Source organism: Solanum dulcamara, chromosome 8 (genome assembly GCF_947179165.1).
Source record: "Solanum dulcamara chromosome 8, daSolDulc1.2, whole genome shotgun sequence".
NCBI classification, from domain to species: Eukaryota; Viridiplantae; Streptophyta; class Magnoliopsida; order Solanales; family Solanaceae; genus Solanum; species Solanum dulcamara.
Genome location: NC_077244.1, coordinates 68,821,660 through 68,835,043, shown reverse-complemented (window position 1 = coordinate 68,835,043; position 13,384 = coordinate 68,821,660). Strand labels below are relative to the sequence as shown.

The window sequence follows — 13,384 nt, the reverse complement described above, 5'->3', positions numbered from 1 at the left end:
AGTTATTTATGTATAAAATACTCCATAAAATTTCTCTTAACTTATACATATATTAACTATGACCTCTAACTTTACTAATGCACAAGTAGACACTTTAACTATCCAAAATTTGAACAAATAGACATATTTGTCATATATATCATGCTACATGGCAATTTTATGTCATACGTGTATTGTGTCACGTAGGATATATGTGTCTACTTGTTCAATTTTATACAAGTTTAAGTGTCTACTTGTGCACACCCAAAATTGAAGAGCATAATGTGAAATGAGGTCAAGTTAAAGGGCATATTTATATATTATGCCTATTAATTTTACATAAATAATTTACCTTTTAACTAGCTGCTACTAAATTTGGCTTCAAAACGGGCTACCAAACAACCCCTAATACCATAGGCTTCTACTTAATTCAAAATCCCCGGTTTTGTAGGAAATTTGAAAAAAGAAAACTCTCTATATACCAGCTCAAAACAAATAATCAATTAATTACGAATCTCTAATTAATTGGAGTAATTATATAAATCTTTTCACACTTAGCTTATATTTTTACTCCTCAGTTCTCGTCTTTCCAAAAATATAAAAGAAAACAGAGAGATCTGCTTTCTCCCCACCATTTTCTCTGTTTCTTCCAATAGTAATTCATTGGAAGATCTTTAATGGCAGAGTTTTCTGAACAAATCGTTCTAAGTCAATGAAAAATCCGCTGGTGATACGGAGACCCATATCTTTTTTCTATTAAAATCCCTTTTTGGCTCGTACACAACACAAGTGATCAAAGTTCAAGCAAACATTTTTGGTAAGTGCTTTTAATGGTGGTAAATGAAAAAAGAAAAATTTACAGTACAAAATCATTTTTGGGTCTGTTAGCAAATCCCGTTTTGGATGTTTCTCTTTAAAAGCTCAAGAAGAAGAAAGCCTCATAATGGGTCTCTGTTATATCCACAACCAATTCACGGGGGTTGTGTCAGCCGCTGAAAAATTTGGTGGTGGGGTTATGTGGGGTGAAGTATATTTCTTCATTTTTATGAGTATTTTTATTTCACGTTGCTCCAGAAAGTTAAAGAGAGAGAGAGAGTGAAGTATCTTTGAGATTATTAAGGTAGAAAAAGTGAAGAAAATTCGTTTCTTTCTTAAAAATCTTTAATTCGGTGGGCTATAGAGAGATTCACAAGATTGGTTTTTTGAAAAACAACACGAGTGTTTCTTGCAACTTTGGTGATTATTGCTACTTTCTTCACTTGCTTTCAGTTTTGATGATTTTGTCTGTTATATTTGAGTTTTTTGACCAAGAAAATGGTGGGGTGGGGGGGGGTGGGGGGAGTATGGAAAATGATTATGCTTTATGCAAGCTACTTGAGTTTCTTACTGGTGGAAGTTATAATTCCTTATTTGAACTGCAGGAGGAGAAAATTTAAAATTTTAGTTCAAACTTATTCTATGATTTTTTGGGTCTGTAGTTTATTGTTTGTTTGGTGGTGAAGTTTCAATCTTTTTTGCCCCTATTATATAAATATATTTTTAAAACATATTTCTTGCTGCCACACCTTTTTGTCTTGTTTCTCAGTTCTTCACGAGGTTGTGTCAGTATGAAGTTTTTTCCAAAAAAATAAAAATCCAATCTTTAACCCAACTATTAATTATTATATACTGTTTGATACCTTCTATTAACTTTTTCCTCCACACTTCAATGTTCTGTTCTCATCACTTCGTTGCTCGCAACATGTAAAGATTCTGAAAGTTTCTGTCTATTGCTATATATCTCTCTTTTTATTACATTTGTGACATTGGATTTATTATTTTTTCTTCTTCCAGAGTGTGTAGAGAATGGGGAAAGCTACAAAGTGGTTCAAGGGGTTGCTGGGGATGAAGAAAGACAAAGAAAATGTAGACAACATGTCGAATTCATCCGAAAAGAGAGACAAGAAAAGATGGAGTTTTGGGAAGTCTTCTAAAGAATCAATCGGTGCCGGGGAGAATCCGGTGAACTTTCCGGGAGACGTGCCGGCGGTGGATACTAATTGGCTGAGATCTTACATTTCTGAGAATGAGAAGGAGCAGAGCAAGCACGCAATTGCCGTGGCTGCGGCCACGGCTGCTGCCGCGGATGCGGCCGTAGCGGCCGCGCAGGCGGCTGTTGCGGTGGTGAGATTGACAAGCCAAGGCAGGGGTGCTATGTTTACAGGTGGGCGAGAGAAATGGGCTGCAGCTAAGATTCAAACTGTTTTCAGGGGTTATTTGGTAAGTCTTTAATGTTGAAAATTTGAATCATTTTTTTAAAAAAAAGGTTTTTATGGTTGCTTAAAATGTCAGCAAAGTACCTTCCAAACATTCTAATCGAACAGTACTATTGCCTTCGATCTTCATGTTGGTCTTTGAAATTATTGTCTTTACCTATACTACATTTATACTCCTCCCTCATTTAAAGCTGTCCCATAAATTTGAAATTTGAAATTGTATAGTATTTGAATTTGGTCTTTGGAGTGATGTTGAAGTTTCATTCACTTTTCACTTTAAAATCCATCTGGCATTAGTTGGTCCTCAATTTTCTCTTGCTTTTTGGTTGTATCTAAGTATTGTATTTCTTCTTTTTCTTTTTCTTTTTTTTGGCTCTATGTTTTATGTCATGTTTGATTGATTGTCTTAGAAGTTTTTTAATATTGGTTTATATGCAAGATCTAATTCTGGGTTCTTTATTTTTTGCAGGCCAGAAAAGCTCTTAGAGCTCTCAAAGGACTGGTGAAATTGCAGGCTCTGGTAAGGGGTTACCTTGTCCGAAAAAGAGCTGCTGCAACGCTTCACAGTATGCAGGCGCTCATCAGAGCGCAGGCTGCTGTTCGATCCCAAAGAGCTCGTCGTTCAATGACTAATGACACTAGACTCCAACCCGAGATGCGAGCTAGGAGGTCCATTGTAAGAATCTAGTTCCCCCTCGGGGTTTGGCATATACTGTTTGCGTGGATTGAGGAGTTGTTAATTAGTTATCGTGTTCTGTTTTGGTTTTGGCAGGAAAGATTTGATGAATATAGAAGTGAATTCCATAGCAAGAGAATGTCAACTTCGAATGAAACGTCGTATGATGGATTTGATGAAAGCCCGAAAATAGTAGAAATTGACACATACAGGACCAAATCAAGGTCCCGTAGAATGAACAATGCTTGTATGTCTGAATCTGGAGATGAGCAGCATTATCAAGCTATGTCATCACCACTCCCCTGTCCACTTCCAGCCCGTCTATCGATCCCAGATTGTCGTCATCTTCAGGATGTTAACTGGAGCTTTCTAGCGGACGAACAATGCAAGTTCACCTCTGCACAAAGTACTCCTCGCTTTGCAGGTTCTGGACGGTCCAACGCACTACCTACACCAGCCAAAAGCATTTGTGGGGACGGATACTTCCGGGCTTATGCCAACTTTCCTAATTACATGTCTAACACACAGTCATTTCGCGCTAAGCTACGGTCCCATAGTGCGCCAAAGCAAAGACCAGAGCCAGGGCCAAAGAAGAGGCTGTCGCTGAACGAAATAATGGCATCAAGAACAAGTTTTAGTGGAGTTAGAATGCAAAAGTCTTGTTCTCAGGTGCAAGAAGAGTATTGTTACTGAGTAGTTTTTGGTTTTAAAAAACTTGGCTTTGGCCTACCTTGAATCATAGATTATAAGATATCGTTGTATAGAGAAGATAATCTAAAAAGTTGAACTTCTCTAGTGCTCTTATCGTTCAAAAAGAAATGATGACAAATTATTACTAGGATAGAATGGTGTGCTTGTGTAAATTCTTTGACATTGTTTTATGAATCAATCAATCTTCTTGAATGTATCCATTTAAAGTTTTTTTTTTTTTTATGAACCTTCAATTTTAAGATTGTTGAGTCATTAAATTTGTTAATTCCAGAGGATCTTGGACTGGGAAACGGCCCTTTTGACTTAACGGATTACCAAATTATCAAAATCAAACTTTGACTGAATCTTTCAAATTGAAGTTTAAACATGTATTCCAAGTTTAAGTTGAATATCAATTACTCATTACTCTCTCATCGGCATTTTTCTTGTCATATTTTTTTTTTGACGTGCCTTTAAAAAATATTAATTTGATTAAATTATTTTATTTACTCTTTAGTCTTAATTAAAATTTGATTTCTTTTCATCATATTGACAAGTAATTAATTATATTTTAAATTTTAAAATATAATTATTTTAACACAATAACTAAAATGGATTATCATACTAATTTTGGAGGGATGAGGAGATTATGCGTTTGTGGTGGGATGCATAAAAAGGCATAAAGCAATAAAATCCACGTCTTGGAAACAAAGATGCATGTTTCTAGTATGGAAAATTGTGAATACTTTTGACAAATACTCTTTCTGCTCAATAGTTATTCATTATTTACTTGATACGTATCTTAAGAAATAATAAATAATATGGATAGTATTGCTATATTATTTTTTTAATATATTAAATTTAATGTATTGGAAAATGTATTAGATACTTCCTTCATTTTATATTAAGTGAATTTATGAGGCAATGCACACAAGTTAAGAAAAATATTCAAGGACATAATTTGAATCATACTTTTCACTATTTCCTTTTGTATAATCATAAATATAACTTTGCAAGTAGTATGATTTATCTTCTAAAAATATATAAAACTTCAATAAATGAAAGGGCAAATATGAATAAAAATTCAAACATCTATTTTGAACTTTGAAAAATTTAATTATTTTGAAAAATGAAAAATGCCTCAAAAATCCATTTAATATGAAATGGAGGGAGTACTGCATAATAAGGGTACAACAGATATAAATAAATAAATAATTCATTGATTTTTTAAACTTAACAAATATTATTCGACATCTATTTTTAATATAATGAACAACTAAAAATAAAAGGAGGGAATATGTTTTCCCAAAAATCTTCTCTCAAAATACTTTATCTATTTCCCATGGAGTTCTTGGTGGGTTCTTATTAGTCCTCGCTCATGTAATATTAAATAGAGTTATTCCGCCCGTCTAAAATTATTTATCGTAAATTTTTTACATATTTTTAACAAAAATATTTTTTTATATAATTTGTTTATATTATTAAAAATAATTATCTTAAATTATTTATTAATTTATAAAATTAAGATAAAAATTAATTTAAACTTTTCAATTTTGACCTTGAAATTATTTTTTCTTAAAAATATAAATATTGTAAAGTTTCAAGATAGTTCTTCCATTGTTAATTTTGATATTGTGAAATAGGTGTACTAACAAGAGTAAAGATAAATTAATAATAACATCCCTCTTATTTATAATTTATTAAGGGACGTGTAGAAGGAAAAGAAGACAAGTAATATGAGACATAGAAATAATAATTAAAAAGATTTCTTTTTACTATTTCATCATTATTTATGTCTTAAAATATGATTTTCTTTAATGAATATGTCTTTTTATGTATCATCTCTCATAATTGAGATGCTTGTAGTTTAAAAAAATATTATTAGTAAGAGTAAAATAACAAAAATTTATCTTAAAATTTTAAAATAATAAATAATTTTGAAATATTTATTTTTAAAAAATTATGATCAACAATTTGAGATGAGGAAGTAACAATGACAATTAACAAATCAAGCAGGCAGGCACTGTTTTCGATCCATTATCCATTGTTTGTTTATGCGACCACATATAATACACTTTCCATTTTGATTTTTTTTTTTAAATCAAAGATATTTAGAATATATAAAAATACTCTTTAATCTAGTATTCTAATAAATATATTTTTCTCAAAAGTATTTTTGAGAAAAAACTATTTTCAAAAATCTCTGAAAAATAACTTAAGCTACTATTAGAAGCATTTTTTTAAAAAAAAAACTTGGTCAAACACTTCTTTTTTTTAAATACGTATTTTTGACCTCTCAAAAATTTGATCAAACAGACTATTAAGTTTAAATAAAAAAATATTTTTTAAAAAATAAGATAAATAAATTAAAATCGTGAAACTATTAGACTACTAGTAATTAAGTATTTGAGTGAGATTTCTTTCTTCAAATTTCAAATTTATTCCACTGGTTTTGGACAAGAATATTCCCCTGTAACATCATCAACAGAACTTGAAAATATTAAACACTATATTCCACATCCTTTTTTTTTTCTCCAAATTATTCCACATCCCTTCAATTTGAAATTTTTAGTAGAATAATATTTTGGCCCTACATTCCCTCCCCAATTTCTGCTAGATTTGCAGAGATATACGATACATCTGTTAGACTGACTTCTAAAATAAATTATTAAAATGCAGCCCCAACGTATTTGTTCTCTCTGCTCATCATGTTCTTGTATTATTATTATTATTATTATTATTATTATTTTTAAAGAGATTCGTTCTTATACTGTTTTTAATATTTGAAATTCATATATATTGGTTCACATAGGCAATGTAAAATTTCATAACTGTAATCGATCTATACGTGGCGTAAAGGCACATTTTTTGTTATTCTTCTGAGTACTTTTTTCATTTGCTAAAAAGGTTATATAAGGTGGCCATGTTTTTCATTCACCACATATTCTATCCACAAAAATGCGAAAAAGATATTTGTTAAGGTCAGCTTTATAAAATAAGAAAGTAAACTTGTTAGGCAAAGAACATCTTGTGATCATCAAGAAATATAATGTATGATGGATGAAATTATTATCCTCTTAACTAAAAAATTAAGTAAAAGTGAATGAAAAAAAGTATTTCTTACTACTATTATTTTCAAAATTAGCCATTAAGCACTATATAGAGTCTTATTTTCTCCTATTTAGAATTCAGAAAGTGTAGCACCTACTCTAGGCTTTTGGGACACCAAAGGCAAAATGGCAAACTTTTCATTTTAGGGATTTAATTTTAATATTAAATTTATTATATTTCTTTTAATTAAGTGTTGCTTTAGAAATTCATAATAAAAAATAATAATTGTTTTAAATATTTCTTTTTATTTCTCATTGAAAAATTAACTTCCTTTTAATAGTTTTTAGGTCTCAATAAATCATCTAAAAATAGGATTAATTTAATAATGAACGGTGAAATGAGCTAAAACAAAGTTTTAAGAAGTAGCAAGGCAAATGGTAAATTAAAGCATGGAAAGTGTTAATGGAATCAAATCCAGAATTTCTAATCAGCAATGATTAATTGTTGATTTGATGGATAGGTTTGGTCTATGTTGCAAAAGGACTGTTTACTCTTGAAATTTGTACCCCATTGCATCATCACACCCTCTTAATTCTTCCTAAAAGACATCATCATTTAAGAATATGGGACGAAGGGTCTTTATGTAATTATATCATCTTTGACCATATCTACCTTTGTGCAAAAAGATTATTATTACGTCCATCAATACCTTATTTTCCCCTCCAACTAGCTAAGAAACAATAAATTTGAACAAGCATTTAAGCTTGAAACGAATGGGATTCAGAATTATAAGATTTCATGTCTAAAATTTAGTAAGGATAAAAACAAGGCCAATTATATATTTGAATGATGGGCAAAAATTAACTATATTTATTAATTAAATAAGATATATATTTTGTATATATTATATATTCATTAATATACAAAAAATATATTTTTTGGCTATTATTTTGGTGAAAAACTATTTATATTAATTTCTCATAAGAGTATTATTCATTTTGTCTCAATTAATATCACACACTTTCATTTTTTGTCAGTTCTAAGCTAAGAATGATACATTTCCATATTTAGTAACAATAATTTTAGAATGTCTAGTTTACCGTTACTATTGAGATAATTTATTAATAATACTCCCTTTATTCCAATTTATGTGACACTTTTCATTTTTCAAAACAGTTTGAGTTTAATAGAAAATTTGCGCATGGAATCTTCAAATTTTTTGAAATGAGATTTATATATTTGTAAACTACGTAAAAAATAGTATAAGTCACAATAATTGACAACTCAAAATATTTAACAAATATATGAAAAATTTACGTTCAAAGATATATAGGCTTATTTGAATCTCGAAATCTGAAAAGTACCACATAAATTGAAACGGAGGGAATAACTTATTTTAGATCATATATTTTTAAAATCTTTCTTTTCTAATTTCTTAAATTTCGCCTCAAGTCAAATATCGTCACATATATTGGGCCGAAGGCAAATGAATATGGGATAATTACAGAAGATGGTCATTTTGTGTATATTAATGTATATTTAGTGTATATTCATGTATACTCAATATATATTTCAGGAATAGAATGTATTATAATGTATATTACATATATACCTAATGTATAAGTAATCTATATTGCATAGTTAATCTAAAAATTTTATGACTTTTGGCAAGCTATATTGTATAGTCATTGTATATTTTCTATGATTTTTGGCTATTTTTATATTTAAATAAAAAATAGTTATATTTGTTGTAAACTACTCCTTTTGTCTATCTTTACGTGTCCACTATACTAAGAACCTGTTTGGATGGACTTATTTTAAGTAGTTTATAAGTTGAACACTGCTTATAAGTTTTAAAAAATTAGTTTGTGCAACCCAACTTATTTTTTTTTGACTTATAAGCTATTTTCAACTTATAAGCTGCTTAAAATAAGTTCATCCAAACAAACTCAATTATTTATTGGGGCTTATTTTAAACACAAAATGACTTTAAATTGATCAGTCAAACACTCAAAAAAGCTGAAAATAGCATATAAGCAACTTATAAGTCAATCCAAACGTGCTCTAAAAATAGATGTCCAACAATACTTGTTCAATTTATGAAATCAAGAGATAATTTTAACTTAGTTCCTAATTTACTTTATCATTAATAAGTAGTCATTTTTCTTTTACATTTTTCAAGACATTGTATTTATTATATTGAAAGGGTGATATGGTAAAATTACTTTTCTATTTGTAGTTTCTTAAGAATTGTGTAAACTTAATAATGGATAAATATTATTGGACAGGGATATAATAAGTTTATTGTATATATTTAAAATTATTCCTATGTAAAAACTACTCCCAACCCCAATAAGTTCAAGATAGGATTTATTTGATAAAATTAATCGAATTGTATACAAGCTCTAGTCTTAATAAAAGAATTAATGAATCAATAACCCTAATTACTTAGCATGTCCGTTAAGAAGTGGTAGAATATATACATGTTAGGTATAAAGGAGGAGGACATGAAGAAAGAGAAGGGACATGTGGATTAGTTGCTGGGAAACGCATTGCTTTCGTCACTTAACGTGGTCCTTGTTCTATACTATAATTAAATAACCTTATCTTAGGATCTATGGTAGGTTTGTTTATTCATCAACTTACACGAAAAGCTATGTTTACTTGAAAGAGGAGTATTATTTTATAATCTAGTCCCATATCCTCGTAATGATATGATTTGAAACTTTGAATTTTGAAAAGTGAGTGTGTATGTCTTAATTATTTGGATCTAATTAAAACAGAATTCGAAAGAAACGGCTCGTTTGTTGTTTGTCAAATGATAAATGAAATACAGTCCATTTTTCTTTTTTCATTCACTAACTCCTTAAGAGGCCTTTTGGAAACAGTCTTCCTATCTTAATTGGAGTCAAGTCTGCGTACATTTTACCCTGTTATAATCCCACATTGTAGGATTTTACTGAATTATTATTGTTGTTAACTCCCTAAGAAATAGTTTCGATGAAGTTCATGAAAGAGAAGACAAAAGTTCCACTTTGACCTTCTTGGAACATGGCATTTTCCCTCCTAGATAGATGTCCAAGAGAATGGATCGACTCCATTAAAACCAAGAAAGAAATAAAAAAGGAGAAAAATAAGAAAATGAGAGGGCCCCACACACACCCCAAAAAAAAAACTAGTGAAAGATATGTGGGCAAAAAATGTTTTTCTTTTTAAAATAACACTACTCGTTTGGTCCAATTTTAATATTTGTTCATGTTTGATTTGAAAAACTTTTTAAGAAGTAATTAATAAAAGAATAAATTTATTATAATATTCTTTGAAAATATTAAATTCAATATTGTAAAAAATGCATTAAAATAATTTCCGTTTTTTTAATTAATAATAAGAGTGATAATAAAAAATATTTTAAAAGTGAGATTTGGGTGATAAACAAAAAGTTGAATGACTAAGAGTGAGATTTTCTCTTTCTTTTTTACTTTCCCACCTATATTTTGTCATTCTGAGACTTTAAAAGAGTGTTCGAAGGCTACTTGATTGCGCTTCTTCATTCATTCATTCATTTAGGCCCGGTTAGAATTATGAGGATCTAAAAAATATGATTCATAAATAATTTCTTACTAGTAGGAGATTAGTAATTAATTTCAATATTAGAATAGTAATTTATATTTAATTATGATATCATAAATATATCATTGTTTTAAAAAATGAGGACGTAAGACAGAGTGTTTTATACAATACGAAGCGAGGCGTAAGCCTCGAGATACAGGACGTAAGTCCCATGAATTTACGGGGCATACCACTTATATATATATATATTCAATTCTATAATTTTACAACTTAGAAAATAAGTAAAAGTAAAATTTTCAATGATTTTACAAATAAATTTTAATAAATAATCAATAATATAGAAAAAAATATCATAATTATTATTTGAGAAAGGTATTCATAATTAATAATATAGACAAAAAAATATTATAATTACTATTATGATAATAGCCAAAATAATCTTTAAGATAAAATTATCATTAATCTTCACATTTACCAGTTCTTCTCACTCTTAATTAATATTTGCATTGATTATTATTTATATATTTTAAATAAAAAGAAAGATAAAAAATGCAAAAGTAATGACAAAAAATAAATAAAGTTGTCTCAGGAACATAGTGTTATGAAAGATCTATCCTATCAATTTCACATGATTATGTAAAATATTATTTATAGCAATATCATTTTCTATACGAGTTAATTTATACATTTTAGAATAAATCACCAAAACCTGAAAAACATGATAACATAAAATGTAAATATCATTACACCAATAATAAAAATATGATTTAAAGCAAAAATGGATTACAAACCAAAAAAAATAATCAACACCCGGGGCTTATGTGCCCAGGACTTACGCCCCAAATTCTAGGACTAATGCTCTATGGATCTACGCCTTCAATTTGCTCCTCGGAGGTGTTATGTTGGTTAGTTCCAACTCTATGAACTTCATCAGGAGTAAAATCCTGACAACAAATACAAGGATATAATGTCAGTGGAGTACAAATAGATGATTATGATAAAAATAAAATGAAAATCGTAAAATATAAATTACGATTGCATCTTGGGCATATAGATTTTTCGCAAAAATCCTGACATTATTATATGAAAATTGATGCAATGAGGTTTCTTTCTGTCTGACAACATATAAAAAACTTGAATATGTATTATAAATAATTATCATGTCTAGCTAGACAGTAAAAATTATACGAAAATCCTTGAAGAATTTAAAAAACTTCTAAAGTGATTTTATTGAGTACCCCAATAGTTGTGCGATCACTTAACATAAAAAAAGATCAACTACGATCTCATTAAAATGGTGTCAAAATTTATTAGTTATGAAATTGCAGAAAGTTATTTGATTAGCATGAAGTTTGATCTCAAGAATGTTATATGCTTTTATACTGTTAATCATGTTATTCTACAAGATAGTAAATTATTATCAAGAAAATATGTTACTTGACTATTACTACAAACAAGCCGAATGAGCAATTCGTCTACATCGACAAGGTCATAAATAAAGTAATTGTCAAGAATGTATTTGGCTGAACTCAAAGACTCAACACATCTAAGAGACAAAAAAATGATACATCAGAATATGCAGGATGCAACATATTCATGAATATGATGTGGTCACAAAGTTACAATCAATATCAACATTTGAAAAACTAAGAACAAGATTGAGGGGCATCCTTCACAACAATGATGTTTTAACCAGGGGAATATATTATGCGCTGCACTTTTTTTTTTAGCCAAGGTTTTGTCCTATTGGATTTTTCTGGTAAGATTTTTAATGAGGCAGCTATCAATGCGTATTACTATATATGTGTACTCTTTTTCATTCCTTAGGACTTTTTCCCACATGATTTTTTTCTAGTAAAATTTTAACGAGGCATATTATCTTTTGATGGACTCCAATCAAGAAGGTAACTTGCAAGTAGCTCAAACAGAGATGATGAAATTATGGTCTTTATCATGAAAGTAATGAGAAAGCAAATAATGTGTATTACAAATAATTATGTACATATTTTTTTTGCATATGAACATCGAAGGGAGAGTATTGTAAAACAAGTCAAAAAGTCGATGAATAGTAAATTCACTGTAGCTCACATGTTTTACACTGTAGCTAATCATTTTTTTCAACAAATTTTGCCCTAAAAGGGCATTGCACCTGCAATACTATAATACACGGATATAAGAATACTGCTCTATGTTTCTCTTGCTATTTCTCTCTCTCTCTCTCCCTCTTCCTGTATTATATTTTCTTTTCTTTGCTATATATATATATATATATATATATATATATATATATATATATATATATATATATATTATTATTATTATTATTATTATTATTATTATTATGCTTCTTTTGAGCCAAGAGTTTCTCGAAAACAGCCGTCCTACCTTGATAGGAGTAAGATCTACGTACACTTTACCCTCACCAGATCCCACGTTGTAAAATTTCACTGGGTTGTTGTTGTATTTTATAATACAATCTTATTTATTAAACTAATTAATAAATATATTCTTTAGAGACTTCGTTGGTATGTTGATACCATATCGATATCATATATGACTGAGCTTAATCTTCTGTGAGATTTCATCGATATATGATATTCTATCGGTATCATATAGGATGGACGTTGACATCAGCATGACATCAATGCGTGAATTTAAAAATAATTAAAGAAGGTATAGGGGTAATTAATTTGACCGAAGAAGTATATATAAAATTATTTAGGAAAAAGGTTTGAAATGGTAAATAGTTTGCTTAAAAATCCATTTTGTGTAATTTTCTCATTAGTCTTTTATCCTCTTCAAGCCCTAAATGATGAAGGACCTCATTGTTGAGCATCACATAGTGGAAAAGCTGAAAGATTCATGAGTTGTCCAACTCCACTTGTTATTTGGGCTCCATCCTACAATGAAACTCCATCTGTGTCATTGGGCTCCATCCCACAATGAGACTGTCCAAACTCAATGAGTCAAAGTCAGCCCAAAATGATAAGGAGTGGGGTCATTTGCACTTTTGACTCTATATTGTGTTCGTTTTTAATTTTTGCACCTAAAAACTTAAAACTTTTTTTACAAACATAAATATATTGAATAATACTTCCTTGAAAAAGAGGTGTGGCAACCACAGTGGGATTACCAAGTCAGAATTAGTAATCATCATACCATG

General features: G+C 29.3%; 1 protein-coding gene across 3 annotated transcripts; it reads left to right on the top strand.

The window, feature by feature from the left end:
- The first annotated feature begins 542 nt into the window (after window positions 1-542).
- LOC129899287 (protein IQ-domain 26-like) lies at window positions 543-3,813 on the top strand. Of its 3 annotated transcripts, none has more exons than XM_055974194.1 (4): window positions 543-796; window positions 1,813-2,238; window positions 2,704-2,910; window positions 3,007-3,813. In XM_055974194.1, exons 2-4 carry the CDS (start codon window positions 1,825-1,827, stop codon window positions 3,601-3,603), a joined length of 1,218 nt encoding a protein of 405 aa, XP_055830169.1. In that variant the 5' UTR covers window positions 543-796; window positions 1,813-1,824; the 3' UTR covers window positions 3,604-3,813. The 3 variants fall into 3 exon arrangements, with proteins under 3 accessions (XP_055830169.1, XP_055830172.1, XP_055830170.1); XM_055974197.1 differs by lacking the exon at window positions 543-796 and adding an exon at window positions 1,074-1,215; XM_055974195.1 differs by lacking the exon at window positions 543-796 and adding an exon at window positions 1,623-1,722.
- The last annotated feature ends 9,571 nt before the right edge of the window (window positions 3,814-13,384 follow it).

Coding starts and splice junctions, on each gene's coding strand:
- LOC129899287 (XM_055974194.1), top strand. CDS start 1,825: ATGGGGAAAGCTACAAAGTGGTTCAAGGGGTTGCTGGGGATGAAGAAA. Junction 2,239..2,703: donor CTGTTTTCAGGGGTTATTTG/GTAAGTCTTTAA, acceptor TATTTTTTGCAG/GCCAGAAAAGCTCTTAGAGC. Junction 2,911..3,006: donor TGCGAGCTAGGAGGTCCATT/GTAAGAATCTAG, acceptor TGGTTTTGGCAG/GAAAGATTTGATGAATATAG.